The 27,021-nt window shown below is 48.2% G+C and overlaps 1 protein-coding gene across 3 annotated transcripts in view; it reads right to left on the bottom strand.

Moving 5' to 3' along the window:
- LOC147119998 (disintegrin and metalloproteinase domain-containing protein 23-like) overlaps positions 1 to 27,021 on the bottom strand; it is a 576,022-nt gene that overhangs the window by 409,614 nt on the left and 139,387 nt on the right. For all 3 annotated transcript variants that reach the window (XM_085985478.1, XM_085985479.1, XM_085985480.1), the window contains exons 13-16: positions 19,146 to 19,236; positions 17,314 to 17,365; positions 9,598 to 9,697; positions 8,649 to 8,720 (exon numbers count right to left, since the gene is read on the bottom strand). In XM_085985478.1, coding sequence (XP_085841604.1) covers positions 8,649 to 8,720; positions 9,598 to 9,697; positions 17,314 to 17,365; positions 19,146 to 19,236 — 315 coding nt within the window. The remainder of the gene's footprint in view (positions 1 to 8,648; positions 8,721 to 9,597; positions 9,698 to 17,313; positions 17,366 to 19,145; positions 19,237 to 27,021) is intronic.

Here is a 27,021-nt window from a genome sequence, read left to right as displayed (position 1 = left end):
CAAATCAGACTTGCACGGCAACGCAGACGGTCTCTCGAGGCTACCCTTGCCTGTTACTCCCCCAGAGCCTCGTCAGATAGACATCTTCTACTTTAGACAAGTGGAGGGAGCACCTGTCACTGCAGTTCAGGTGCGAAGGTACACCCGCAACGATCCAGTCCTGTCTGAGGTAATGGACGATGTCATTCGAGGGAGAGCGATAGGAGATTCTCCTAGTTTGAAACCTTACGTTTCAAAAAGAAATGAGCTCTCCGTCCAGGCAGGTTGTCTTCTTTGGGGACGCTGTGTCATCATTCCGCCACCTCTGAGGGAACCTATACTGCAACAACTTCATACAGGCCACAGTGGGATGGTTCGGATGAAGGAAATGGCAAGAAGCTACTTCTGGTGGCCAGGTCTCGATGGGAATATTGAGGAGAAAGCCAAAACATGTTCCCCATGTCAAAGGGTCCGAAATGTTCCACAGCTGGCAACCCTACACCCCTGGGATTGGCCTGCAGAAGTGTGGCAGCGAGTACATGTGGACTTCGCCGGTCCTTTCGAAGGGAAGATGTTTATGGTGGTTGTGGACGCTCGTAGCAAGTGGCCGGAGGTCGCTGTGATGAGGTCTACCACGGCAGAGAAAACCATTGAGAAACTTGGTGAGATGTTCAGCCGTTATGGCTCACCAGAACAACTCGTAAGTGACAACGGTCCACAATTTGTATCACAGGAGTTTGCAACCTTCCTGCATGTGAATGGTGTCCAACACATCAGGTCTGCGCCCTATCATCCCTCAACTAACGGCCAGGCAGAAAGGTTTGTGCAAACTTTGAAGCACGCCTTGAAGGCATCGCAAGGTCAGGGCTCAATCCACCAATGCCTGAACAGCTTCCTGTTGTCCTACAGGAACGAGCCGCATGCCACAACCAAAACTTCCCCCGCTTCGCTCATGATGAAGAGGCAGTTGCGGACAAGTTTTGACTTACTCAAACCTCCAAGGGCAGAACAGGTTGTCCATCGTCAACAACAAGCTCAAGTTGAAAAGAGAGAGAAAAGAGCAAAGGAGAGACGGTTTCATCCGGGAGAGCACGTCCTAGCTCGAAACTACAACACTGGACCGAAATGGGTTCCTGCTACGGTGATTGCGCAGACGGGCCCTGTGTCTTACACGGTTGAGACTGCTGAGGACGTCGTCTGGAGAAGACACACAGATCAACTGTTGCTAGGAGCAGAGACAGCCACAGAGGCTCCAACGGCTGGTTGGCCTGAACTGTTTCCGGATGATACCGCAAACCAGCATCCTTTGCCACAGTGCTCTTCTCCAACACAGGAAGTCAAAGAGACTGTTCCACCTGTGCAAACTCCTGACTTTCAACTGACACAGGCACCTTCTCCATCCAGGCCTGTGTCAATGCCTACTGCTGTGGAAGCCAGCGATGACCGCCGGTATCCTGTCAGAGAGCGGCGGCCTCCAAGACGCTTGGATCTGTAGGCTTAGTGACTTACCCACAAGACTGGGGCAGAATAAACCCCAGGGTAAAGTCAGGGTTTGAGGCAGTCTACCTCTACCCTAGGTTCGTTGAGTGCATTGAAAGTAACGTACCTGTTGAGGAATAATGTGGACCTTCCATTTAAGAGGGGAGGAAATGTTATGTATTGTGTGTTCTATTGTGTGTTCCCCTCCCACCTGTGGTGGCGCTGTCACAGGAGATAAATGGTTGGGTGTTCTCTGTTAAGTTTTAGCTCTCTTTGTTCGGAACTTTCCAGAACTTCCTTTCCTTCCAATAAAGCACTTCATGTTTGAATCTCTGAGTTCTGAGTCCTAAATTGTGTCTAGGTGGAAAGGTACCAACACAACACTTGGGTGTTTTATCCAATGTTTATGTAAGGTTTCCGTTAATGTGCTATCAAACATTAAAAAAAAATATTTTCAACACTTTGTGTTCTTGGACAGATTTGTGTGCACCTTTGGAAGTGGTTGAGTGAGTTGCAGTGAATGGTGAGATATAACGGTACCGCCCGCAATGGTCATGAGTGTGAAAGGAATGGCCTGGGCATAGTAGGTATGCTTTATGATGGCAGCCATATGGGTGTACAGTGTAAAGCTAACTAAATCTGGCCATGAGGAGGCCATCCTTGGCCTCCCTGGCAGAAATGTGGATGGGTGCTGATGCCCTCTCTCCTGTGCAGCATCAAGTGATTGCGGAGAAGGTTGGTGTTGTTGTTGTTGGTGCTGCTGGTGTTGGGGCTCATCGTGGTCAGATTCTGGGGACCAAGGTGAGAGAGTATAAATGGCACCCATGTTGATGGAATAGATGGCAGGTGAAGTAGACATGACAGAAGCAATCTGTCAATGGTGACACTGGATGGCGTCTTTGCTTGAAATACTTACAGCCTGCAGAAAGCTCAAATCGGTGCTGGGAATGCAGTCAGCAACAGCTTCTGTCCTAGGAAAGTGACCAGCTGTCAGGTGAGAGCTTTTATAGTACATTTCATGCTGTCAGCTAATCAGCTGGAGCAATGGCCACTCAACTCCTGCCTCAGGTTTACAGACGTGCTTCCCGAGCAGCGTGGTCCCCGTGGGCAGCCAGTTAAATTTAAAAGGTAAGGTTAAAAACACTCTTAAGGGTCTGACAACAAGCTAATAATTGTTTAAATTAGGTCAGCCGCCTCTGCCGGTTGGGTCAGCTCCGCGATGAGAGACACGCCTGGGGGAAAGGCGCGTGGGAGCGAGATGACAGCGGGTTCCCGACCCGCTCCCAAAAATATCAACTTTCCCACCGACCCGCCACCGATCACGCCCACTACCACCCCAGAAAATTCCTGCCAGAGTGTGTACAAAGGACAATAATGGTGCACGATGACAGAGTGTGTACAAAGGACAATAATGGTGTACAGTGCCTGAAATTGTACCACACAAATGATGTGGGAAATCCCAATTTAGGTTGGTGACATACTTGATGGGTCCCTAATAAATGTGTGCAAAAGTTAAGAATCCCTTCCCCTTGCTCCTAATTGCCAGCACACGTCTTCCTCATTGGCAGCCAGGTAGGAGCGAGCTCAGTGACTGCAATGACTCGATCTGTGACCTTCCTTCATGCAGCTGGCATCGGATGGGTGATCCTCAGCTCGACGTAGGACGTTTGACTCTCCAGCAACAAAGAGGAGCCGTGTTTCCCATGTCTCCTCTGCACCTTTCTGTCCCCATCACCACCCTGTACACCCCGTTAAAAGCTGCTGCCTCGACACATTATCCAATCCGGAGCCAAATATACTACAGACCAAGCTCTTAGTAGGAGGGAGCCCTACTGCAAAGTTAAGCACTTCAGGTGCAGGTGCGTTTGTGTTTTTGGGCCAGTTCCAAGCCTTTCTTCCTATTATTGGAGAATTGAAGCCATTAGCTCATGACTTCCAACACCTATCTGCACCTCTACTTAATGGTTAACCCCCAACAATAGCACCACTGCATCTGTCTGTAAATCGATCTCACTCGCACATCATGTTCAAATTACCCTGGTAATCTGAGACTCACTTATGGCCTGATACAAACTCAAGCCAGTAAGCATCACCTGGAGTGAGACTCACCCATTTTGGTTGACAGCAGAGCAAATGGTAGCGGCAAAATATGAGCGCTCTTGTCCTTTCCTTTCGTTAAGACTCGTTAGATGCTCAAGATTCCTTGCAGCCTACCTCCTACCGTGGTAGGCTGGGATGGGGTCGAAACTCTGGTTCCCTTGCCTGGCCTCCCACCCGCCGATTGGAGAAGCTTCAGGTTTGGAGTCTGACAAGGAGTACTGCTCACAGCTGCTTGGGCATTTCGGGAAGAGGTTGAACACATTTTTCGTTCGGCTGGGGAAGCCTACTGCATAAGCGATAAATGGCCATCCATAGGTAAAAGTAGCAAACGTGGACAAGCAGAAGGATGAGATGCGATTAGTGACCGTTCACTTCAAGTAGTCAATGGGTTGGGGTGGGGGGGGGGGGGAAAGGGGGTGGGTTCAGTTTCATCTGCCTTGTCTGGGCAGTATCCAGGAACGGAAATCAGGTGGGTTCTATAAAGAGCGGGCGATCCTCTGCCAGGATACTGCCCAGGCGGGGAAGTCGAAAATTACCCCCACCTCGTAACTGTTGTGATGGCTGATCAATGACAAGTCAGCCATAGGTCTGGCCAATTCGCTCGCTCTCAATCCAGGGATGAAACATGGCAGCAATGGCACAGGGCAGGCCTCAAGAAGCAGAAAAAAAAACACCGTAACACTCTAAGCTTACTGACGTAAGAAAACTACTAGGCACTTGGTGTGAGTATTAAACAAGGCTTTAATCAACTGTTTTTCAACATGGAGATCTAGTTGTGTCCTTCACTAGTTCCTGTTAAGGAATGTCCTGAGCAAGCTGGGCCCATGCCTGAGTATTTATACTCTCCCTGGACAGCGCCACCAGCAGGCTGCCCAGTATTATTTCATAAGTCATTTCCACATGAATGACAAGAGTCATGTCATTCTTCCCGCCTGAAAGATTGGAAGTCCGGCGGCTTCCTTCTACCGAATTAATCGGACTAAGAATAGACGCAGTCATTTGGATCTCCGTTGGAAGCCGAAAGGCACGTCTCCTCGGACCATGTTTTGGTCCCTGGGTCGCTTGGTTCGTACCGGCGGACTGGCAGAGTCCGTGTCGCCTTGATCGACCTGAGGGGGACAGGGGAGATCGTGGCTCCGGGTGCGGGCTCCCACAGGCACAGAGCTGGCTTCACCCTGCTCAGTAGTCGGTGACTGACCGGCGTCCTGGCTTCGGGTGGCCATCCCACGGGGAGTGCTCTGTTCCCCAGGTTGATCCAGCGGAATAGCTGGCAGATCCCTTGACATCCCGGGTAGGGCGCCATCCTCAGAGGAGCGCAGGGTATCGGCGTCATTAATACAGATCCCACTATTGATTGGGTCCGTGGGACCGGTTGGGCAGGGAGCCAGATCCCGAAGTGACACTGTAGATTCCCGGCCATCAGGGTACCGCACGTACGCGTACGTGGGATTGACATCCGTCAGTTCCACTTCGTTGATGAGGGGATCACTCTTGGAGGATCGGACGAATCTTCGGAGCAGCATGGGGCCAGGAGCTGCCAACCATGATGGTAGGGACGTCCCATGAGTGGAGCGACGCTGGAACCCGAAGAATCGTTCGTGAGGAGTAGCGTTGGTGGATGCAGAGAGAAGAGACCTGATGGAATGTAACGCATCAGGGAGCATAGTTTTCCACTGCTGGTCTGATATGTTGTGTGACCTCAGTGCAAGATGAACGGCGTTCCAAACGATGGTGTTGTATCTCTCAACCTGTCCGTTTCCAATAGGATGATACGGTGTCACTTTACTCGTGGCGATTTCCCGTTGGGAAAGATAACTTCTGAGTACTCTTGACATGAAGGAGGGACCCCGATCAGAGTGGATGAAATTGGCCATACCGCAAAGGGAAAAGACCTGATCGAGGCATTTGATCACTGTGGAAGTAAGCATATTGGGACAGGGGAAAGCAAAGGGAAAGCATGAATATTCGTCCACCATAGTAAGCAAGTAGGTGTTTCGCGTTGAGGAAGGCAATGGCCCGTTAAAGTCAATGCTGAGTCACTGCATAGGCTGCATAGCGTGTATGAGCGAGCCATCCACGGACGGAAGAATTGCGGTTTTAATTCTGCGCAAATTCTACAAGTGGAGCATGTTCTTTTCATGTCTTCCGTAGAAAATGGGAGATTTTTAGATCGCACAAAGTGCAACATACGGGTAACGCCAGGATGGCACAAGTCACTATGAAGATCCGTAAGAGTCGAAGTTGACATGGAAGAGCAGAATGCACGCGTGAGGGTATCCGGTGCCACATTCTCTTTGCCGGGTCGATAATGTATGGTGTAGCCAAAGGCGGCCAATTCCATCCTCCAGAGCTGTATTTTGTTATGCTTGACCTTAGTGCGTTTCTGTTTATCCAGCATAAAGGCCACAGAGCGCTGATCAGTTATGAGCGTGAAATGGCAGTGAGCGAGAAAATGACTCCATTTATGTACTGCTTCGATGACAGCAGTAGCCTCCTTCTCGACAAGAGGAGAATGGAGCTCGCTACCCTGCAAAGTTCTGGACAGAACTGCAACGGGTCGACCGCCTTGATTCAAGGTAGCCGAGATCGCCACCGCCGATGCATCGCACTCGACCACGAAAGAGAGATTTTCATCGATGGAATGAAGCGTGGCTTTTTCCAATTGTTGCTTGAGGAGGTCGAAAGCTGAAATAGCCATCGCCTCCAACGGAAATGACTTTGCGTGAAGCAGGGGCTGGATCTTGTCGGAGAAGTGGGGTATCCATTTCGCATAATAGGCGAACATGCCGAGTGCCCGACGAAGAGAGCCGAGATTCATAGGGAGAGGGAGCTCCTGAAGCAGACGAAGTCGCTCTGGATCCGGTTTGATAACACCATTGCCCACCCAGTAGCCCAGGATGTTGACTGATCGTACTGATTTCACAGATTTGGACTCATTTAAGGTTAAGTTGCGATGACGGAGAACGTCAAAAAATTTCTGGAGGTTGGCATCATGCTCCTTCTGGTCATGCCCAGCAATGGTGATATTATCCAGATATGGAAAAGTGTCCATTAAGTTCTCCTGTTTGACTAGGCTGTCCATTGCCCGTTGAAAGATGCCACCCCATTGGTGGCCCCAAATGGAAGGCGACAAAACTGGTAAAGCCGACCACTGGCCTCAAAGGCCGTATACTTTTTGTCAGAGTCCTTTAACGGTACTTGATGGTATGCGCTCTTTAAGTCAAAAGTTGAAAATACCCTGTATTTGGCAAGGTTATTGACCATGTCATCGACGCGTGGTAGTGGGTAGGCATCCAGGTCAGTATATTGGTTAATAATTTGTGAGTAATCGGTGCAAAGACGATGAACATGGCTCAATGATACCGTCAGCTAGAAGGCGAGAGATATCTGCCTCGATAAAGAATAGATCATCTTGGCTGAAACGTCGTGATTTAGTGACTATGGGCTTACATCAGGGGGAAAGATTGGCAAACAAAGAGGGCTCGTCAAGCAAAGCCGCCGAAAGTGCATAAAACAGTACTTTGGAAATAGTAAGCTCCGGCTTTGACCCTCCAAACTCGAAAGTGAATCTTTTGTGTTGTTTCTGGAAATCTTGTCCCAGGAGCACATCACTACATAGGTTTTTGAGCACCTCGAGCTGGGTGGAAAGATAAGTGCGGCCATTGAGAATAAGGTCAACAAGACAAAAACCGGAAGAGTTGGTGGTCAGTGTCGTCAGAGCCATTGCAATTTCCCTGTCCGAGGGGTAAATACGCAGTTTTAACTTACTGACAGCCTGCTCACTGATGAAGCTGTCAGAGCTACATGAGTCGATTAATGCACTCAAAATGTGTCCATTTACCGAAACCCTCGTGGCTGCATGGGGCAGGCATTGGGGGAAAACAGCTGTAACACTAGTAGTGGCTCTTGGGGGAGGAGCAGTTTTATAGATAGCAGCTGCAACACTAGTAGAGGCTCTTGGGGGAGGAGCAGTTGTATAGATAACAGCTGCAACTCTAGTAGAGGCTCTTGACCGACATACTTTAGAAAAGTGGCCTTTCTTACTGCAATGATTGCAGGTTGCATTACGAGCAGGACAAAATTTCCTATAATGGAATGCACCTCCACAGAAGAAACACTTCTTTTTAGATTGCCAAGATGCCGCTAGGGTAGGGTTGTCATCAGTGAGGGCTTCCGCCTGAGGCTTACCGGGGGAGTCACTAAAAGTGGTAGCAGCAGTCCGTGCATATGGTAAAGAATAGGCATCAGAATTTTTTTGAGCTAAGTCCAGAGAATATGCCTAGTTATAGGCAGCTTGTAACCCAAGGGTATTATTCTCCAACAGACGCTGGCGTATGAGGGGAGAAGCAATTCCGTTTATAAGAGTCAAAAATTAATTCCTCCCGTTACTGCTCATCTGAGACAGCTTTAAGGTTACAATCTTTGCTGAGCCTGCGAAGCTCTTGAAGGAATTCTTCAAGTGATACCTTGGGTTGTTGTCGAGTTGTGGCCAGTAGGTGCCGAGCAAAAATTTCATTTGGGGCCTTAACATATAGTTGCTGTAGTGTTTGGATAGCGGAGTCATAGTCTACACAGTCTTCGATATAGTCAAACACATGAGGGGATACATAATTGGCAAGCATTCATAACTTATTAGGAACATTCACACCGTACTCCTCGAGGAAGTTGCTGAAGGTACCAGTGTTTCCATACCTTAGCAGCTGTAAGTGAATTTGGGTCCAGGTCAAGACGGGCGGGTCTGAGTAGTTTCTCCATGATGGATTGATTACTACGTCCGAGTTCCCTTCTACAGTTTGAATCGTAGCTGGCTGTTCCCAAATCACTCAGAGCGTGGAGCAGGTTGCAGTTGATTAAATTGATGTAAGAAAACTACTAGGCACTTGGTCTGAGTATTAAACAAGGCTTTAATCAACTGGTTTTCAACATGGAGATCTAGTTGTGTCCTTCACTAGTTCCTGTTAAAGAATGTCCTGAGCAAGCTGGGCCCATGCCCGAGTATTTATACTCTCCCTGGACAGCGCCACCAGCAGGCCGCCCAGTATTATTTCATAAGTCATTTCCACATGAATGACAAGATTCATGTCGCTTACCATTCGTAATCCACAGTCACATTCTTCCCCAGATTCCACATATCCATTTCCACATTCTGTGGTCTCAAACAGCTATAAAGGAACAGAGATAGAGAGAGCGATTGTCACTCCGGTTAGAGGCAAGAACAGAGACATTGGGCCTGTAATTCTGATTTGGGCCCTGGGTGGAACTGGGGCAGATCACCTAGCAACTGTTAGGAATATGGAATGCGATCCAGTTCCACCGGGACTCCATTCATGTTTTTTGATCTGCCATTTCCCATTGATGAGAGGGGCATGGGTAGATCTTCCACCCACATCTTGTGGGCACGTCTGGGGGAGTTCCTGGGCAACCATTTGAATTTTGCCTCTACACCCTTAAAAGGCCTCAGCGGAATACTTGCCAGCTGAGAGCCGAGGCCCTGGAACTTGCCAAAAGTAAGGTAATGGATTCCTGGAGCGGATCCGTCGGCCTAATTTAATCATTACTGGCTCCCATTGGAGCTGAAGATTTCTTTTCAGACTCTTCTGTCTTGGGGGCCAGGAAGGGCCTTGAGGTCCTCCTGGTGGAGTAGCTGGTTGCTGCTTCGACTTTCGGCACACGGATCTGGGCAGGTACCTCTGACGTGCCCCCCCAAAAATTGGTCCCAGTATTTATAGTTTAGAAGAAACAAGAGATGAAAATTCAGAGGCGTACAGACCATAATACTAATAATAATAAAGTGTGACAAAGAAAGATTGAGGTGGAGGGAGCTTGGAGGCTTGAGAGGGGTCAATTATCAAATGACCCTTTTCTCGTCTCCTGTCCAGATTGGTGAGTAAGGTATTAGGAAAGTCTCCCAAGTATTGGTCTGGTCCTCGCATCTTGAGTGAACCTGGGTGGCTGAGTTTAAATAATTCACGAGGACTGTTAAAAAAAATGCTAGTGGGAACTGACTGAACTTGGTCCTTCTGAATAAGAAAATCTTACCTTTGTTGGTCTATTGAAGAGACAAGCTCCTCCGCCTCTGTGTAGAAACTCCTTGTATTCCATAATACTGCACTTAGAAAACTTGCGAGGGTGGTAGAACCTGCAGATGGACCATAGCAACAGTAGGGATGAGAACTCAAACAAGTCAAGACGAATCTAACCCAACCCAATCAAAGTAAACTGATCGAAAGTTCAATCCATCCCAGCTCGACCCCAACTCAATAAAGTAAAACACAACCCAATTTAGCCAATCCCAATTCAATCAAACAAAACTCAGTCCACCCCACACAAAAACAAACCCAACTCAAACGATCTAAAAATGGAGCCAACCAAAAATCAGGCCCAACCCAAAAACTTAACTTCAATCCCACACTCAGCTCCAAGTAACACAAAACCACCAGAACCCCAGGGGGACATTCTCAAAGTCAAACTGGAGGGATAGTTGTGCCTCTAGCCTTCTTTCATTTCAATTATTTGTCACTACACAAAAAGTGAACAGCAAACTGTACCGGTGCACTTACTTGAAAGTCTACACGTCTGTTATTAGACAAAGTGAAAAGAACTGATCATACAAATGAGCGCAGTTGCTGTACAAGGAATGAGCTCCACATTAATCCAAAGAAACGTAGCCCACCATCACTCACTGGGCTTGTCGATATACTTTCCAAAATCTCCCGAAGGCAAAATATTAACATGTCGCAGCATTCAGCACTCTTTTCATATTGTAAATGTACATCTGTGTGTGATTTTTTTTAATTAGTTATCATAATTAGAAGATTTCCTCAGTGTAGAGGATTTTTATATGTATAAAGAACAGGCTTACAATTTCCTTACACACTAAGGGGGCTAAATTTGGTTGATTTGCGCCTCCCATTAGTGCCCTAAGGGGTGCAAATCAACTAGCGCCTAGGCGCGGTGCCGCTAATGCCTCCTGCAAAATTCAGTGGGAGGTTAGCGGCAGCGCTAACCGTTAGCGCCGCGTGGCAAGGACATCATCGCCGTGTGCATCGCCCTGGCTCTAATATTGGGTGGCACCCCCCCCCGACTTATCGCCGGATGCTATGTCCGACGGGGTCAGGGGGGCCTACCTGCGGCCGGGGCAATGCTAGTTAAAGGGGAGGTGGCGGGTGGCCATTTTTGTTGCTGGCTGCCTGCCAGCACCTGCCCCCATTGCTGTCCCCGGCCCCCGTGAAGCCCCACCATGGGGAGCCGGCTGCGCTCTCGTTTGCCGACACTCCCGATTCCTGGTGGCCCAGCTGGGCGCCAGGATGCGCTGCGCCAGGCCCCTCCCCATTAATAAGGAGAGGAAGGCCTGCAGTACCGCATGGCGCTGCGGCACGTAGCACCGCAGTTTTGGCTCACAGCGCCCCAAGAGGGACACGGGGCGCTTCCAGTAGCATAGAAACATAGAAGATAGGAGCAGGAGTAGGCCATTCGGCCCCTCGAGCCTGCTCCACCATTCAATGCGATCATGGCTGATGATCCAATTTCAGTACCCGGTCCCTGCTTTCTCCCCATACCCCTTGATCCCTTTAGCCTTAAGAAATATATCCAACTCCTTCTTGAATATATTTAATGAATTGGCCTCAACTGCCTTCTGTGGTAGAGAATTCCACAGGTTCACCACTCTCTGGGTGGAGAAATTCCTCATTTCTGTCCTAAATGGCCTACCCCTTATCCTTAGACTGTGACCCCTGGTTCTGGACTCCCCCGCCATCGGGAACATCCTTCCTGCATCTAGTCTGTCCAGTCCTGTCAGAATTTTATAAGTTTCAATGAGATCCCCTCTCAATCTTCTAAACTCCAGCGAGTACAAGCCCAATCGTCCCAATCTCTCCTCATACGTCATTCCTGCCATCCCAGGTATCAGCCTGGTGAATCTTCGCTGAACTCCTTCCATGGCAAGAACATCCTTCCTCAGATAAGGCGACCAAACCTGCACACAATACTCAAGGTGTGGTCTTACCAAGGCCCTGTACAACTGCAGCAAGACATCCTTGTTCCTGTATTCAAAACCCTCTCGCTACGAAGGCCAACATACCATTTGCCTTCTTAACCGCCTGCTGCACCTGCATACTTACCTCCTCCCTCTCAGGGCGCTACCTGGGAAAATCAGCTGTGGGGGTGCTAACTTTTTCGGGGCGCTACGCGAAGGTAGCGCCCCCCAATTTTTACCGCTAAGAGTACACAACAACAACAACTTGTATTTATATAGCACCTTTAACGTAGTAAAACGTCCCAAGGCGCTGCACAGGAGTATTGCAAGACAAAAAAATTTGACACTGAGCCACATAAGAAGAAATTAGGGCAGGTGACCAAAAACTTGGTCAAAGAGGTAGGTTTTAAGGAGCATCTTAAAGGAGGAAAGAGAGGTAGCGAGGCGGAGAGGTTTAGGCAGGGAATTCCAGAGCTTAAAGCCTCGGCAACAGAAGGCACGGCCACCAATGGTTGAGCGATTATAATCAGGGATGCTCAAGAGGGCAGAATTAGAGGAGCGCAGATATCTCGGCGGGGCGGGGGGCTGAAGGAGATTACAGAGATAGGAAGGGGTGAGGCTGTGGAGGGATTTGAAAACAAGGATGAGAATTTTGAAATCGAGGCGCTGCTTAACCAGGAGCCAATGTAGGTCAGCGAGCACAGGGGTGATAGGCGAACGGGACTTGGTGCGAGTTCGGATACGGACAGCCGAGTTTTGGATGACCTCAAGTTTACGTAAGGTGGAATGTACATTCGGAGAGACTCTGGGCTGTCGCAGTGTCTGAGAATGCAGTCATGCCGTGACCCCGTGTCAGGAAGTGCACGCTCAATTTTCCGATATACACTGGCTGTGTACAAGGCCTCCCCACCACTGCCCCCGGGGCGCCAGTCTCCTGAAATTTACCATGTGGTGCACAGAGCAAATCTTCCCAAGCCCACTTGGATTATTGACGGTTACATTTAGACAGAAGTCCACACTGAGACTGTACATTTCACTTGACGTATATAACCTAACTTAGTTTAGATACTGGGCATCATTGTAGAGATGCAAGACAATGGCAGCTTGGAAAAGCATGCATAAATCTGCTAAACAGAGTGTACTTGATCATTACTTGTTAAATAATACACGGGATAGCTAAATGGTAAAAGAAATAAAAGAAAGAACTTGTATTCAATGTTCTCTGTCATTTTTTTTGGGTGCGCGGCCCATTCACAGTTTCACACTGCAAAAGCTGGTCCCGGGCTGCGCGGGACAGGCAGAGAGCTGTTGCTTGCATTTATATTGCACCTTTCGCCACCAACCAGGAAGTCCCAAAGCGCTTTACAGCCAATTAAGTGTAAAACTAGTCTGTCCCATGATCAGTATTTCTAGAAAGGATAGCAAATACCTTCCCGTCCTTTTTATTTTGTGTTTTTTTGGGTCAGGTGGAATCATAGTCGTGAAGTTAGTGGGATCACTGTCTTAGGTGGAGCAAATCTCTGTGCATTACACCTGTATCTCACCTCAGGAGAAAAGCACCAGTTTTTAAAAGCTTAAGCCATTGTTTGTGTGCGCTTTGTGTGATTTCTGCAGCATTCGTAAAGGAATAGATTTCCAACTTATTCATAGTCAATAATCTAAAAGAATTCAGCAATCTGTTGTTAACCTAAGAACAATTATAGAAAGAGAAAAGGAAAGGAAGGAAGGAAGGAAAGAAACTTGTATTTATACAGCACCTTTCATGACCGCAGAACGTCTCAAAGTGCTTCACAGCCAATGAAGTACTTTTTGAAATGTAGTCACTGTTGTAATGTAGGAAAAGCGGTACTCAATATGCGCACAGCAAGCTCACACAAACAGCAATGTGATAATGACCAGATAATCTGTTTTTGGTGATCTTGGTTGAGGGATAAATATTGACGAGGACACCGGGGAGAACTCCCTTGCTCTTTTTCGAAATAGCGCCATGGAATCTTTTACGTCCACCTGAGAGAGCAGACGGGGCCGCAGTTTAACGTCTCACCCAAAAGACGGCCCCTCCGACAGTGCAGCACTCCCTCAATACTGCTACTAGAGTGTCAGCCTAGCTTTATGTGCTCAACAACAACAACTTGTATTTATATAGCACCTTTGCTGTAGCAAAACATCCCAAAGCGCTTCACAGGAGCGTTATCAGACAAAAATTGACACCGAGCCATATAAGATGTTAGGGCAGGTGACCAAAAGCTTGGTCAAAGAGGTAGGTTTTAAGGAGCGTCTTAAAGGAGGAGAGAGGGGTAAAGAAGCGGAGATGTTCAAAGGAGGGAAATCCAGAGCTTGGGGCCTAGGCAGTTGACGGCACGGCTACCAATGGTGGAGCGAAGGAAATCGGGGATGTGCAAGAGGCCAGAATTGGAGGAGCGCAGAGATCTCGGAGAGTTGTAGGGCTGAAGGAGATTACAGAGATATGGAGAGGCGATGCCGTAGAATGATCTGAAAACAAGGAAGAGAATTTTAAAATAGAAGCGTTGCCAGACCGGGAGCCAATGTAGGTCAGCGAGCAAGGGGTGATGGGTGAACGGGACTTGGTGTGAGTTAGGACACGGGGCAGCAGAGTTTTGGATGAGCTCAGGTTTATGGAGGGTGGAAGATGGGAGGCCGGCCAGGAGAGCGTTGGAATAGTCAGGTCTAGAGGTAACAAACGCATGGGTGAGGGTTTCAGCAGCAGAAGACCTGAGGGAGGGGCGGAGACGGGCAATGCCAATGCTACGGAGGTGGAATTAGGCAGTCTTGGTGATGGAACGGCTGTGGGCTGCCCTGGTGTGGGCCCTACAACTTTCCGACTCAGAGGTGATAGTGCTACCACTGAGTCGCAGCTGACCCAGTCAAAATAAAAATAAAGAATAACGATATATAGCAATGCTTCCTCGATCTCTCAACAGGTAAGGTCCAAACAAAAGGATCCCAGATTCTGTTTCAGGTCTGTGCTGAGCTTGTTGCTTTCAGATAGGTCAGCAACAGGGCTGGGGGTGGGGGTGAGGATGCAATAAGTAGCTTCAGTGGTTCAATAAGGAGCTTCAGTAGAAACCTCTTTACCCAGAGAGTGGTGAGAACGTGAGACTCGCTACCACAGGGAGTAGTTGAGGTGAATAGTATAAGGGGAAGCTAGATAAGTACATGAGGGAGAAAGGAATAGAAGGGGTATGGTGATAGTGTGAGATGAAGTAGGGCGGGAGGAAGCTCGTGTGGAGCATAGACACTGGCACAGAACAGCAGCGCCGAATGGCCTGTTTCTGTGCTGTGCACATTCTATCAAAGTGTCTTAAGGGCATGAAAGGAGGGTACGAAACGGGTTCCTATTCCTAATCATTATTCAGTAACCTCTGCTCGGCAGTGTACACGAGTGTCAGGCGGAGATGGCATCAGGCTCAGCTTGGGTGCCTCCCCTTGTCGAACAGCCGACGACCACTCTACATCCAGGCTCACGCGTGAAAAGAAACACGGGCCAGGTATCAGAAGACTGCTGGCACTCGCGAACCTTACTCCAACATAAGTTTCTATTCTCTGGAGAAAACCAGAAGGGGGTTGGGGGAGGGAGGGAAGGAGAACATTGTAGGTTTTTGGTTATCTGTGTGTAAATAAAATATATTAGCAATGAAAAGAGTTCATGTGGAGCACCTTTTAAGGCGTAATGAAAACATTCCTCCCTCAGAGTTTGTTTTCTTTTTATAGAATGTAGTTAAGGTGCACTCATAGCCCCCTCACAAATTCAGTTCAAGTGTCTGAGCAATTAAACAGGCTCATCAAGGCCTTGTGCGGCACTTTGCAATTCCAATGAGCACACTCCTGTTTGTCACAGAAACAAAGCTCAGAGCCCTCAGCACCTGTGCGCCTCTGAAGCGCTCCAGAGACACATCGGGCTATTTTAAAATCCAGGCTCTTTTTAAAAAAAAAAAAGATTTCTTCTCTGTGGAGCTAACCTATCGATGCCCTCGTTCCTCTCAAGGGCCATCAGTGCTCCGCACAAGTGGCCAAGCGGTTTCACTCTTTCATCTGAACCCAGGCTCGAATCAAAGGTGCACAAGGCCAAGACTGTGAGTACAAGTCGCTTTCATTTCTCTTTGTCCCTTTTTGCCAGTTCCCCCCGCCTCCCCCCCACCCCCTCTCCTGAAGGAACTGAGTCTTACTGGGAGTCAGTTCCATGGGCAATGGGAACCTGCAGAAACTCACCTGTCGTACACGTGAGCATAGATCGATAGGCCCCACATTCCCTGATCCCCTCTGCACCACCAGATCCCCCCTTCACCCCACCCCCTCCCCCAATCACCTCCAGAACCCTCCTTCCACTGACTGCCAAAGATCGTTCCCACGGGTCCATGGCTGCAGCCTCCTGCCACCAAATTCTGGCCCACCCGGCAGATAGCGAATTTGGCCGGGTGACGGGCTCGTAGTCCGGGCCTCCATTTCCCGACTCCCAGGTTCGCCCCTGGCTCTGGGACTTGTACCGTACCCGAACACCACCCCGCCCTTTTAAAATCGGGGGCCTAGTGTCGACAAGTTAGTCAAGCATCGAGGACATTGCAGCCAACTCTGGCGCTGTCCTACCACCACCCCCCCCCACCCCGATGCTCATGCACTTTTCAGCACAGGTCACCGGGAACAGGAACCCTGGCAGGTTTTTATTCCCCCTTCTGCTCAAGAGGCTTGAGGCCCAAATGCAATGGCTGGATTCACTTTGGCCAATTTAACATGGTCAAGGGATCAAACTGTTTTGTTCTGCTTGGCTCAATACTACACCTGGTGGTGCCTTTCCTACTAGACCATTGGGGGGACTAGCTTATTTTCATATCCTTACATTTTATTTATCAACTGCAAACATACTTGAGTAGTCCACACACGACAATCATAGAATGGTACAGCACAGGAGGAGGCCGTTCAGCCCATCGACTGTACTTGTCAATCAGTTAGCGAGCGCAGGGCTTATGGCGATGAGACGTGTCATTTCCAGTGCTTACCTCAGTGTTCATTGCGGCCTGCTATACCACGTTACTTTGTGTGTAGGTTCAAGTTTTAGTTCATCGGTTTTGCAGGATTGCCTCTGGAAGCATTACCGTTTGCATTGGGCATTAGGAAAGGTGTCTGAAGTGTGCCCATATCATAAGGCATGGCTACAGATTCATTTAATATTACTCTTACTGTGCTGCCCACTGTGCAATTGTGACAGAAACTATTGAGAAGCTGGTTAGACCACACTTAGAGCACTGTCCACATTTCTGGTCTCCATATTACAAATAGGATATAGAGGCTCTGGAGAAGGTGTAAAGAAGATTTACAAGGATGATCCCAGGTTAGAGCTATCAGGAAAGATGGAACAAGGTGAGTGGTGACCTGATCGAGGTCTTTAAGATTATGAAGGGTTTGATAGGTTAGACGTAGAGAAGATGTTTCTACTTGTGGGGGAGAACAAAACTAGGGGCCATAAATATAAGACACTCGCTAATAAATCCAGTAGGGAATTCAGGAGAAACTTTTTTACCCTGAAAATGGTTAGAATATGGAACTCGCTACCACATGGAGTAGTTGAGGCGAATAGCATAGATGCATTTAAGGGGAAGCTAGGTAAACGCATGAGGGAGAAAGGAATAGAAGGATATGCTGATAGGGTGAGATGAAGAGGGGTGGGAGGAGACTCGTGTGGAGCATAAACACCGGCATGGACCAGTTGGGCCGAATGGCCTGTTTCTGTGCCGTACATTCTATGTAATTCTATGTAATCATACCCTGTGTCTTCCATGATGCATCCCGCCCACGAACCTGGACACTCGCATTCCTCTGGAAAAAAAAAGAAAGTACATCGTCAGGCTCGAGGCTCACTTTTTAGTTTATTGCCGTGTGGCCGAAAGGAGTGTGGCTCACAGTCATCCCATTTTAGTTGGGGAGTCTTGACATTAAGGAGTGTCACTGGGAAAAGAAGCAAGGAGCGCCCCCACCCCCCACCCCAACCAGAAAACCATACTCCCGCCCCGAACCTAATCCCAACCTTTCAGCGCATCGCATGGCAAGAGGTGTATGCAGGCGCGAACTGGGTTCGACATTTTGATTTGGCCAGGGCAGGGAAGAATGGAGCTCCCCGAGATAGCACCACAGTTAAAAACAATCCCACATACGCACACACTGTTAATTCCGAATTGCAGCTAGGCTAAGGCTTTGTAGCCTTAAGGAACAGGCCTGCTCCTGTTCCTATCATCAATTGAATGAACATTCTTGGTTTTAATTAGGTACCATCAAAGTACAATAAGGTGTCTTCTGAGTACAAACTGAGCACATACTATAATGTGTTGCGATTAAAGGAATTGATAAGGTAGATAGAGAGAAACTATTTCCTCTGGTGGGGAAGTCCAGAACAAGGGGGCATAACTTTAAAATGAGAGCTAGACCATTCAGGGGTGATGTCTGGAAGCACTTCTTCACACAAAGGGTAGTGGAAATCTGGAACTCTCTCCCCAAAAAATTGTTGAGGCTGGGGGTCAATTGAAAATTTCAAAACTGAGATTGATAGATTTCTGTTAGGTGAGGGTTTTAAAGGGTACGGAACCAAGGCAGGTAAATGGAGTTAAGATACAGATCAGCCATGATCGAACTGAATGGCGGAACAAGCTCGAGGGAAAGTGTCAGCATTCATGCAACACTTGTGTCTCTCTGTGGACGCGCCTGTCAGAAAAAGTGCATAAACCGCGTGCAAAGCATCCCTCCATCATTTGAGTTTAAGGGACAGGTGGTTACTGACTCTCTGAATTGGCCCAAATGGTCATTTCAGCAACAAAAACTTGCATTTATACAGCACATTTAACATAGTAAAACGTCCCAAGGTGCTTCACAGGAGCGTTAGCAAACAAAATTTGACACCGAGCCACATAAAGAGATATTAGGACAGGTGACCAAAAGCTTGGTCAAAGAGGTAGGTTTTAAGGAGCGTCTTGAAGGAGGAGAGAGAGGTGGAGAGACGGAGGGATTTTCAGAGCTTAGGGTCTAGAAAGCTGAAGGCACAGCCGCCAATGGTGGAGCAATGAAAATAGGGAATGTACAAGAGCACAACTGGAGGAGTGCAGAGATCTCGGAGGTTTGTAGGGCTGGGAGCAGTTAGAGATAGGGAGGGGCGAGGTCATGGAGGGATTTGAACACGAGGATGAGGATTTTAAATTTCATGCTATGGACAAAGGTGTCACTAACAATGTGAAGTTGATCTGCTGCCTCTCCACCCGCCTCCCCCACAGCAGCCTGCTATCTTGGGATTTGAGTGCAGACACCAACCATTGTACACACATGTGTTTCTTATGTATGTGATCAGTGGCAAAAAATAAATGGTATGACCAGCATGAGAAGGAACAAGGTCCAAATTACTCTACTGGATCTCCATGTCACTGCTCAGAAGACGCTGAAATAAATTGGTGCACAAACTACATTACACGTGCTTACACCCAAGGTTATGGATCTGATTCCCAGTAATCGGGGCAAAAGATCCCTCCCTCACTGTAGGTCTTCTGGTGTGATTACAATGCTATTCACACCTCATTTTAGCAGCACATACCTGGACAATATTAACAGTACTTACTTCTTCTTTTAGATTCAGATTCCCACTGTATGCCTATGTTCTGTGCAAGGCTCTGCCCCAATGCAGTAGTCATCGCCCGCAGTCTTCCATACTGGATTTGAGAGATTAAAATAAGGGCAATTTGAATTAGTTAAATAGAAGCATGGTATATGCTGCACTAGTGTTGTTAGTGCAGAACGATTGGACAAGCTCAAGCTCTCCAGCCTAGAAGGAAGGTGGTTACGATGGGATCTCCCTGAGGCATATAAAATATTACATGGTACAGACAAAGTAGAACCAGAATATTATTTCAAACGAACCCAGGTCAGTGGGGTTAACTGAAGAACATCAAATAGTAAAGTGATCAATGTTTGTAATAAGCTGCTGTGTATAGTAGTGGAGGCAATAACATCAGACACATTCAAAATGCAGCTGGATTCTATAATGGAACCGTTAGGGTGGGAGATGTTTAAACTTTGTTTGGAGAGTTAGTTATTCCGGGGTGGTAGCGGGCGCGATCGGTAGCAGGTCGGGTGGGAAGGTTGTTATTTTTGATAGTGGGTCGGTACTGCACCTGCCATCTATTCCGTCAACATGGGTGCCATTTATACTCTCTCACCTTGGTCCTCAGAATCCGACCACGATCAGCCTCAACACCAGCAGCATCAGGCACACCAGCAGCACCAACAACAACAACACCAACCTTCTCCGCAATCACCTGATGCTGCACAGGACACAGGGCTTCATCACCCGAGCACATTGCTGCCCGGGAGGCCAAGGATGGCCTCCTCGTGGCCAGATTTACTTCACTTGACGCTGTACACCCTGGCTGCCACATGATGCGCCAGGTTGGCACCACCCCACACCAACATCATAAAGCATCCCTATAATGCCCAAGCCATTCCTTTCACACTCATCACCATTGCGGGGGGTACCGTTATGTCTCACCATTCACTGCAACTCATCATGCCACTTCCAAAGGTGCACACAAATCTGTCCAAGACCAGAAAGTGTTGAAAATTAAAAAAATTATGTTTGACAGCACATTAACAGAAACTTCACATGAACATTGGATAAAACACCCAAGTGGCTACCCTTGTGTGTTGTTAGTTGGTATGATTGGACTAGGATGAAGGTGAGTGTGAGGGGTGGATAGTGAGATGGGGATGTGATAATGTAGATAGAGAGAGTGGGATGGATGGAGGTGCAAGGTATTTTGGTCTGAGTAAGGATGTGCAGGAGTAGGGTAGGGAAGGCAGAGTGATGGGGATGTGATGAGAGGCACAGCAGGATGCAGATGAGTGCGGCTTTATACTAATGTTTCCTGATTTAATGAGATCATTGAAATGTTTGCAGCACTGCACCCAGGTCCTCCTGACCACATTCCCTGCTTGTAATCTCCTCTGCAATCTGCAACCAGGCTGTCTTGGTCTCCTGGGGAGGTCTCTTCCACCCATTCGAAGGGAAGAGGACCGCCCTGCATGCTCTGACTCCCTCCATAAGCATATGGAGGGAGTCATCGGAGAACCTGGGTGCAGCCCTCTGCCTCTGTGCAGTCATTGTTTGCAGCACTCCAATGCTGTAGTGCACTGACAGCACTATGTTAAATGAAACTTCAAATGTAATGTGGCCATGGTCCCTTTAAAGATCCCAGCTGAAAACACGTCATGAATGATGTCACCAGACCCGCTCCATCTCATTGAGCCAGGTAATGCGCTGAGCAGACTTAATAGGCCCCATTAAGGCAAGTTCATTTACAACAGCAGGATGGAGTCAGCAGTGGGGTCAGGACCAGACATGGCCACTGGCTGCACTGGACCCACCAAGGTAAAGAAAATTCAGGCCTTAGGGTGGGAGAGGGATGGGCTTTGATGGGAGCGTCAGGGTGGGAGAGGGTTGGGATTTGGTGGAAGGGTTGGGATTTGGTGGGAGAGTTAGGGTGGGAGAGGGATGTGCTTTGATGGGAGAGTCAAGGTGGGAGAGGGATGCACTTTGGTGGGAGAGTTATTGTGGGGTGGGCTTTGATGGGGGAGTTAGGGGTTAGGGTACTGGAAGAATGGGTTTTGATGGAAGAGGTAGCCTGCATCCTGCAGCGGTTTAGCAGATGGTCATTTCTCCTCCGGTTTCGATGCCAGCCCAGACTAGCAGGCTGAAAGGATCCTGTGTTTGGTTCATGGTGAAATGGATTGGGGCAGATTCCATACACGTTTTTGTAACTCTGAGTTGACAACGCAAACTGTCCACAGTCTTCTGCTAATTGGTGGCCTTAGCTTGGCTGCAGTAGGAAATGAAAATGTTACACTTCTGTAGTAAGGACGAGTGGAGGATGTTTTACCCTGCGCCTCACCTGTGCTATACCTGACCGCAAGGCTCTTGATGAGGCTGTCTAGAGTGCTTAACCCTGCCCTTTATCATACCTCACCTAGGAGTGCTTGAAGTCGATTCTGGGATATGCCTCCAATTTGATGAGCCAATCATTTAGCACACAGTTGGCCAATAAATCGCTGACTTGCCACTGATGTGGCTACGGCGACACCATTTTTACCACATGTATTAAATTCCATTGAAAATGTCTTGCACACAATACAGGTAAATTCGGCCCAACTGATCTATGTTCCAACACGAGCCTCCTCCCACCCTACTTCATCTAACCCTATCAGCATATCCTTCGATTCCTTTCTCCCTCATAGAATCATAGAAGGAGGCCATTCGACCCATTGAGTCTGTGCCAGCTCTTTCGAAGAGCAATCCAGTTAGTCCCACTCCTCCGCTCTTTCCCCATATTCCTGCAATTTTTTCTCCTTCAAGTATTTATCCAAATACCTTTTGAAGGCTACTTTTGAATCTGTATCCACCACCCCATCAGGCAGTGCGTTCCAAATCCTAACCATTTGTTGCGTAAAAAAGTTTTTTCCTCATGTCGCCTCTGGTTCTTTTGCCAATCACCTTAAATCTGTGCCCTCTAGTTATCGACCCTTCAGCCATTCAAAACAGTTTCTTTCTCTTTATTTACTCTACCTAAACTTCATGATTTTAAACATCTCCATTAAATCTCCTCTTAGCCTTCTCTGCTCTAAGAACAACAACTCCAGCTTCTCTTAGTCTATCCACATAACTGTAATCTCTCATCCCTGGAACTATCCTAGTAAATCTCTCCTGTACCCTCTCCAAAGCCTTCACGTCCTTCTTAAAGTGTGGTGCCCAGAACTGGACACAATACTCCAGCTGGGGCCGAACCAGTGCTTTATAAAGGTTTAGCATAACTTCCTGGCTTTTGTACTCTATGCCCCAATTTATAAAGCCAAGGATCCCATATGCTTTATTAACCGCTTTGTTAATCTGTTCTGCCACCTTCAAAGATTTGTGCACAAATACCCCCAGGTCTCTCTGTTCTTGCAACTCCTTTAAAATTATACGATTTAGCTTGTATTCTCTCTCTTCATTCTTCCTACTGTTGTGTGTGTACCTTTAAGGGAATAACTGGTCTCAGACTGCAGTACCGGCAGTGACCACCCCTGTATAAAAGGCCCCAGCAGGCTTCTGTAGTTTCAGTTTCCAGGTTGTCTCCATTCAGTAAAGACTTGTTATAATCAACTCCTGCAGTCCATGTCTCAATTATACACGGACATAATACTGGCGACGAGTAAGAAAAGAACTTACCTGCAACTCGGCAGCGCCTCAGACGACGTTATTGAAGGTCGAAGCCAGAAGAAAGAAAAAAAAAAAAATAATCCAAAGAAACTCGAGAAACGGGCGTCGCCCGTGGGCAACCACCCTCCAAATCATCGAATTGAAAAGTGCAGGAGAGACTGTCGAGAGCCAGGCTTTGTTCTCCAGTCTGTGGTTTCCCAGCTAATCGGGCTGGTGGCAGGTAGTGCACTGATCCTTCCTGGGCTGCGGCGGGCTAGAGCTCGATCGGGTGGCTCTGCAACGGGGCCGGGCAGCGAGTCGGGAAGCAAAGAGAGAGAGAGAGGGTGGAGCACACAGGGCGCGGCCGGTGCTTCGAAGCCGGGCAGCGTTCGGACCTAAGAAGAGGGAGGGAAGTGTCCCAGAGGGTCCGCTCCACGACGGGAACGGTTCTTCAATTAACGGAGCAAATATTGACGCGCGATAGAAAAATAAAAATACCGCGGAGAGCGGCGTTGGCAGCAGCGGCAGCGGCGGGAAAGCGCGGGAGGCGCCATCTTAACTCGGCGGGGAAGAAGGAAAAGCGCGGGAGGCGCCATTTTGATCCATCGGGGACAAAGGCAAAGCGCGGGAGGCGCCATCTTAGATTTTCAAGATGCCAAAGACTGGCGATATCACTGCCTTCGATAATGCAATAGAAGACTGGACCGCGTATGTGGAAAGAGTCGAGGTATATTGCGAGGCAAACGAAATAGCCGATGAGAGAAAGGCATCGGTATTGCTAAATTTAATGGGCGCAAGAACGTACGGCCTATTGCGGGACCTGATTACTCCAGCCAAACCGAAGGCGAAGAGTTTTAACGAAATTGTTGCTATCCTACAGGAACACCTAAATCCTACACCGCTGCTGATAGAAAGATTTAAATTCCACAGGAGAAATCAGCATAAAAATGAGAGCAATGCTGATTACCTTACGGAACTACGCAAGCTATCAAAGCACTGCCAGTTCGGAGCAGGACTGGCAGATACCTTACGGGACAAATTTGTCTGTGGACTCCTGAGTGAAGGAACCCAGAAAAGGTTATTCTCAGAGAAAGAGCTGACGCTAGATAAGGCTTTCAGCGTGGCAGTATCGTACGAAGCAGCATCAAGGGGAGCTGCGGAAATACAACAAAAGCCACAGGAATACGGCACCCACGAAATGACACGGGGATTTGCAAAATGTTATCGCTGCGGCAGAACAAACCATGACCAGAAGGACTGCTGGTCCAAGGACAAAATATGCAGGCAATGCGGAAAGATGGGACACATTGCACGAGTTTGCAGGTCTGGGAAGAAGACCAACGACAACAAAAAGGCTACTAAGGAACCGTACAAGAAAGTACAAAAGATGACGGACAGTAGTTCCGAAGACCAGATGAGCGATAGTGAATCCGGGAACAAGAGACTAAGCTGTCTCAAACTTCACAACGTAATTGCAAAAGAGGATCACCGAACCATTTGGGTCACCCTCACGATAGCAGGGTCCCAAGTCAAAATGGAATTGGATACAGGATCAGCTCTAACCGTCATGAATCGATGAGACTACGAGCGGCTATTCTCACACATACCCTTGAGAGAGACATCCATCGTCTTGAGGACGTATACGGGGCAAAAAGTATACCCCAGAGGAAAAATAAGGGTGCCTGTCGAATACAACGGCAAGAAAATACGGAAATTGTATCTCTACATTCTGCAAGATGGTGGACCACCGTTATTGGGACGTGAATGGATCAGAGAGATAAGTTTAGACTGGCACTCCATTCAGGCACTGACGGTGGCTAGTAAAAAGGATGACGACGTCACTCCTGGACGATTGTCAACAATCTTAGCTGACGCCAAAGAGGTATTTCAACAAGAACTGGGCACTCTTAAAGGCGTAACCGCCTCAATAAAAATAGAGGAGAATGCAATTCCCAAGTTTTTCAAAGCAAGACCGGTACCATATGCAATTCGCCCAGCCGTCGAGGCAGAGCTGGAGAATCTGGAGAATGCAGGCATGTTATCTAAGGTAGACTGGAGCGAGTGGGCGACACCCATCGTTCCTGTCATGGAGAAAACGTTAAACAATAAGTCTGAGGAGCCAAGGAAGGTTCGCATCTGTGGGGACTTCAAGGTGACGGTGAACCCAGTCCTTCACACAGTACAATATCCTCTTCCAAGGATAGACGATATCTTCGCCTCACTATCTGGAGGGAAGCGTTTTACAAAAATTGACCTAGCACAAGCATATTTGCAGATGGAGGTTGAAGAATCCTCTAGGAAGTATCTCACGATAAACACTCACAAAGGTCTTTACCAGTATCATCGACTGGTATTCGGAGTAGCATCAGCTCCGGCGATATGGCAAAGAGCGATGGAACAAGTCCTGCAAGGGATTCCGGGGACTCAGTGTTACTTGGACGACATCCTAGTGACAGGTGAAGATGACAGTGAACACCTTGCCAACCTAGAGCAGGTGCTCACTAGACTACGTGAACATGGGCTACGAGCCAATCGCCCCAAGTGCGAGTTTTTTAAGAAACTGATATCGTATTGTGGCCACGTGATTGATGAAGAGGGGCTGCATAAGTCCCCTGACAAAATTGAAGCAGTAGTTAAGGCTCCAGCGCCTGAAAATGTGTCGCAACTGAGGTCATTCCTCGGATTGGTGAATTACTACCATAAGTTTTTGCCGAATTTGTCCACAATTCTGCATCCACTGAACGCCCTACTACGAACGGGAGTAGCATGGAAATGGAGCGATGAATGTAAGCGGGCCTTTCAGAAGAGTAAGGACCTAATCACTTCAAGAGAAGTATTGGCTCACTACAACCCATCACTACCGATAAGACTGGCGTGTGATGCGTCTCCCTACGGCATTGGGGTGGTACTGTCACATAAATTCCTTGATGGTTCAGAGAGGCCGATAGCTTTTGCGTCACGCTCGTTAACTTCAGCCGAGCGTAACTACGCCCAGATTGACAGAGAGGCCCTCAGCCTGGTGTGGGGGGTGAAGAAGTTCAATCACTACCTGCACGGTCAGAAATTTACTCTACTAACTGATCATCAACCTCTCGTCTCCATTTTCAACCCTCAGGAGGGCGTACCGATAATGACGGCACAACGGCTACAGAGGTGGTCCCTGTTCCTAGGGGCACACCAATATGACATCGAGTACAAAGGAACTAAACAGCATGGGAATGCTGATGGATTGTCGCGCCTACCGTTGCCGACGGTGGAAGAGGAACTGGCAGTGGATCCAGTGGAGTTATTCCACTCGACTATAGTCGAATGTCTCCCTGTGACGAATGCAAACATAGAAAAGGAAACACGAAATGACCCGACACTCTCCTGGGTCTATGATTTAACGGTGAAGGGATGGCCAGCACATGGCGAACCACTGCTGCCAGCATTCTCGCCGAGAAGAGAACAGCTGTCAGTGTGCAGAGGAACCTTGATGTGTGGATCCAGAGTAGTAATTCCACCCAAATTGAAGGATAGAGTGCTCAATGAGCTTCATGAGGGTCATCTGGGAGGGGTAAAAATGAAGAACTTAGCCAGAGCGTTTGTGTGGTGGCCGGGAATCGATAGAGAAATCGAAGAGATGACCAAGAGCTATACTGGATGTCAGAAGGTCCAAAACGCCCCACCACAAGCCCCTCTACATCCATGGGAGTGGCCCTCATCTCCATGGCAAAGGGTGCACATTGATTTTGCTGGTCCCTTTATGGACTCGATGTTTTTAATTGCGGTGGATGCACATTCAAAGTGGCCAGAGGTAATAAAAATGTCCTCAACCACCACAGAAAAAACTATCACAGTCTTACGAACCATATTCGCCAGGAATGGGCTGCCTGAACAGATTTGCTCTGACAATGGACCACAGTTTGTGTCTGAAGAGTTCCGGAGGTTCTTAAAGAACAATGGTGTTAAGCATTACACATCCACCCCATATCATCCAGCCACTAATGGATTGGCTGAGAGGTTCGTTCAAACATTCAAGAAGGCTATCAAGGCAATGTGTAATGAAGATATACCCCTACAACACAAGGTGGATAACTTCTTGTTTGCCTACCAGAATGCGACACATGCGGTTACCAACCAAACTCCAGCCATGATGTTCTTCAATCGAAGACTACGATGCCGCTTGGATTTGGTTAAGCCAAACGTCAGAAGAGATGTGGAGAACAGGCAGTTTCAGAATATGAATGAAAGGCCGACCAGGAGTTTTAAGATAGGTCAACCAGTT

This window comes from Somniosus microcephalus, chromosome 4 (genome assembly GCF_052327205.1).
Source record: "Somniosus microcephalus isolate GS21.2 chromosome 4, FLI_Smic_1.0, whole genome shotgun sequence".
NCBI classification, from domain to species: Eukaryota; Metazoa; Chordata; class Chondrichthyes; order Squaliformes; family Somniosidae; genus Somniosus; species Somniosus microcephalus.
Note: the sequence above shows the minus strand (reverse complement) of the source record. Positions and strands in the feature narration are given on the sequence as shown.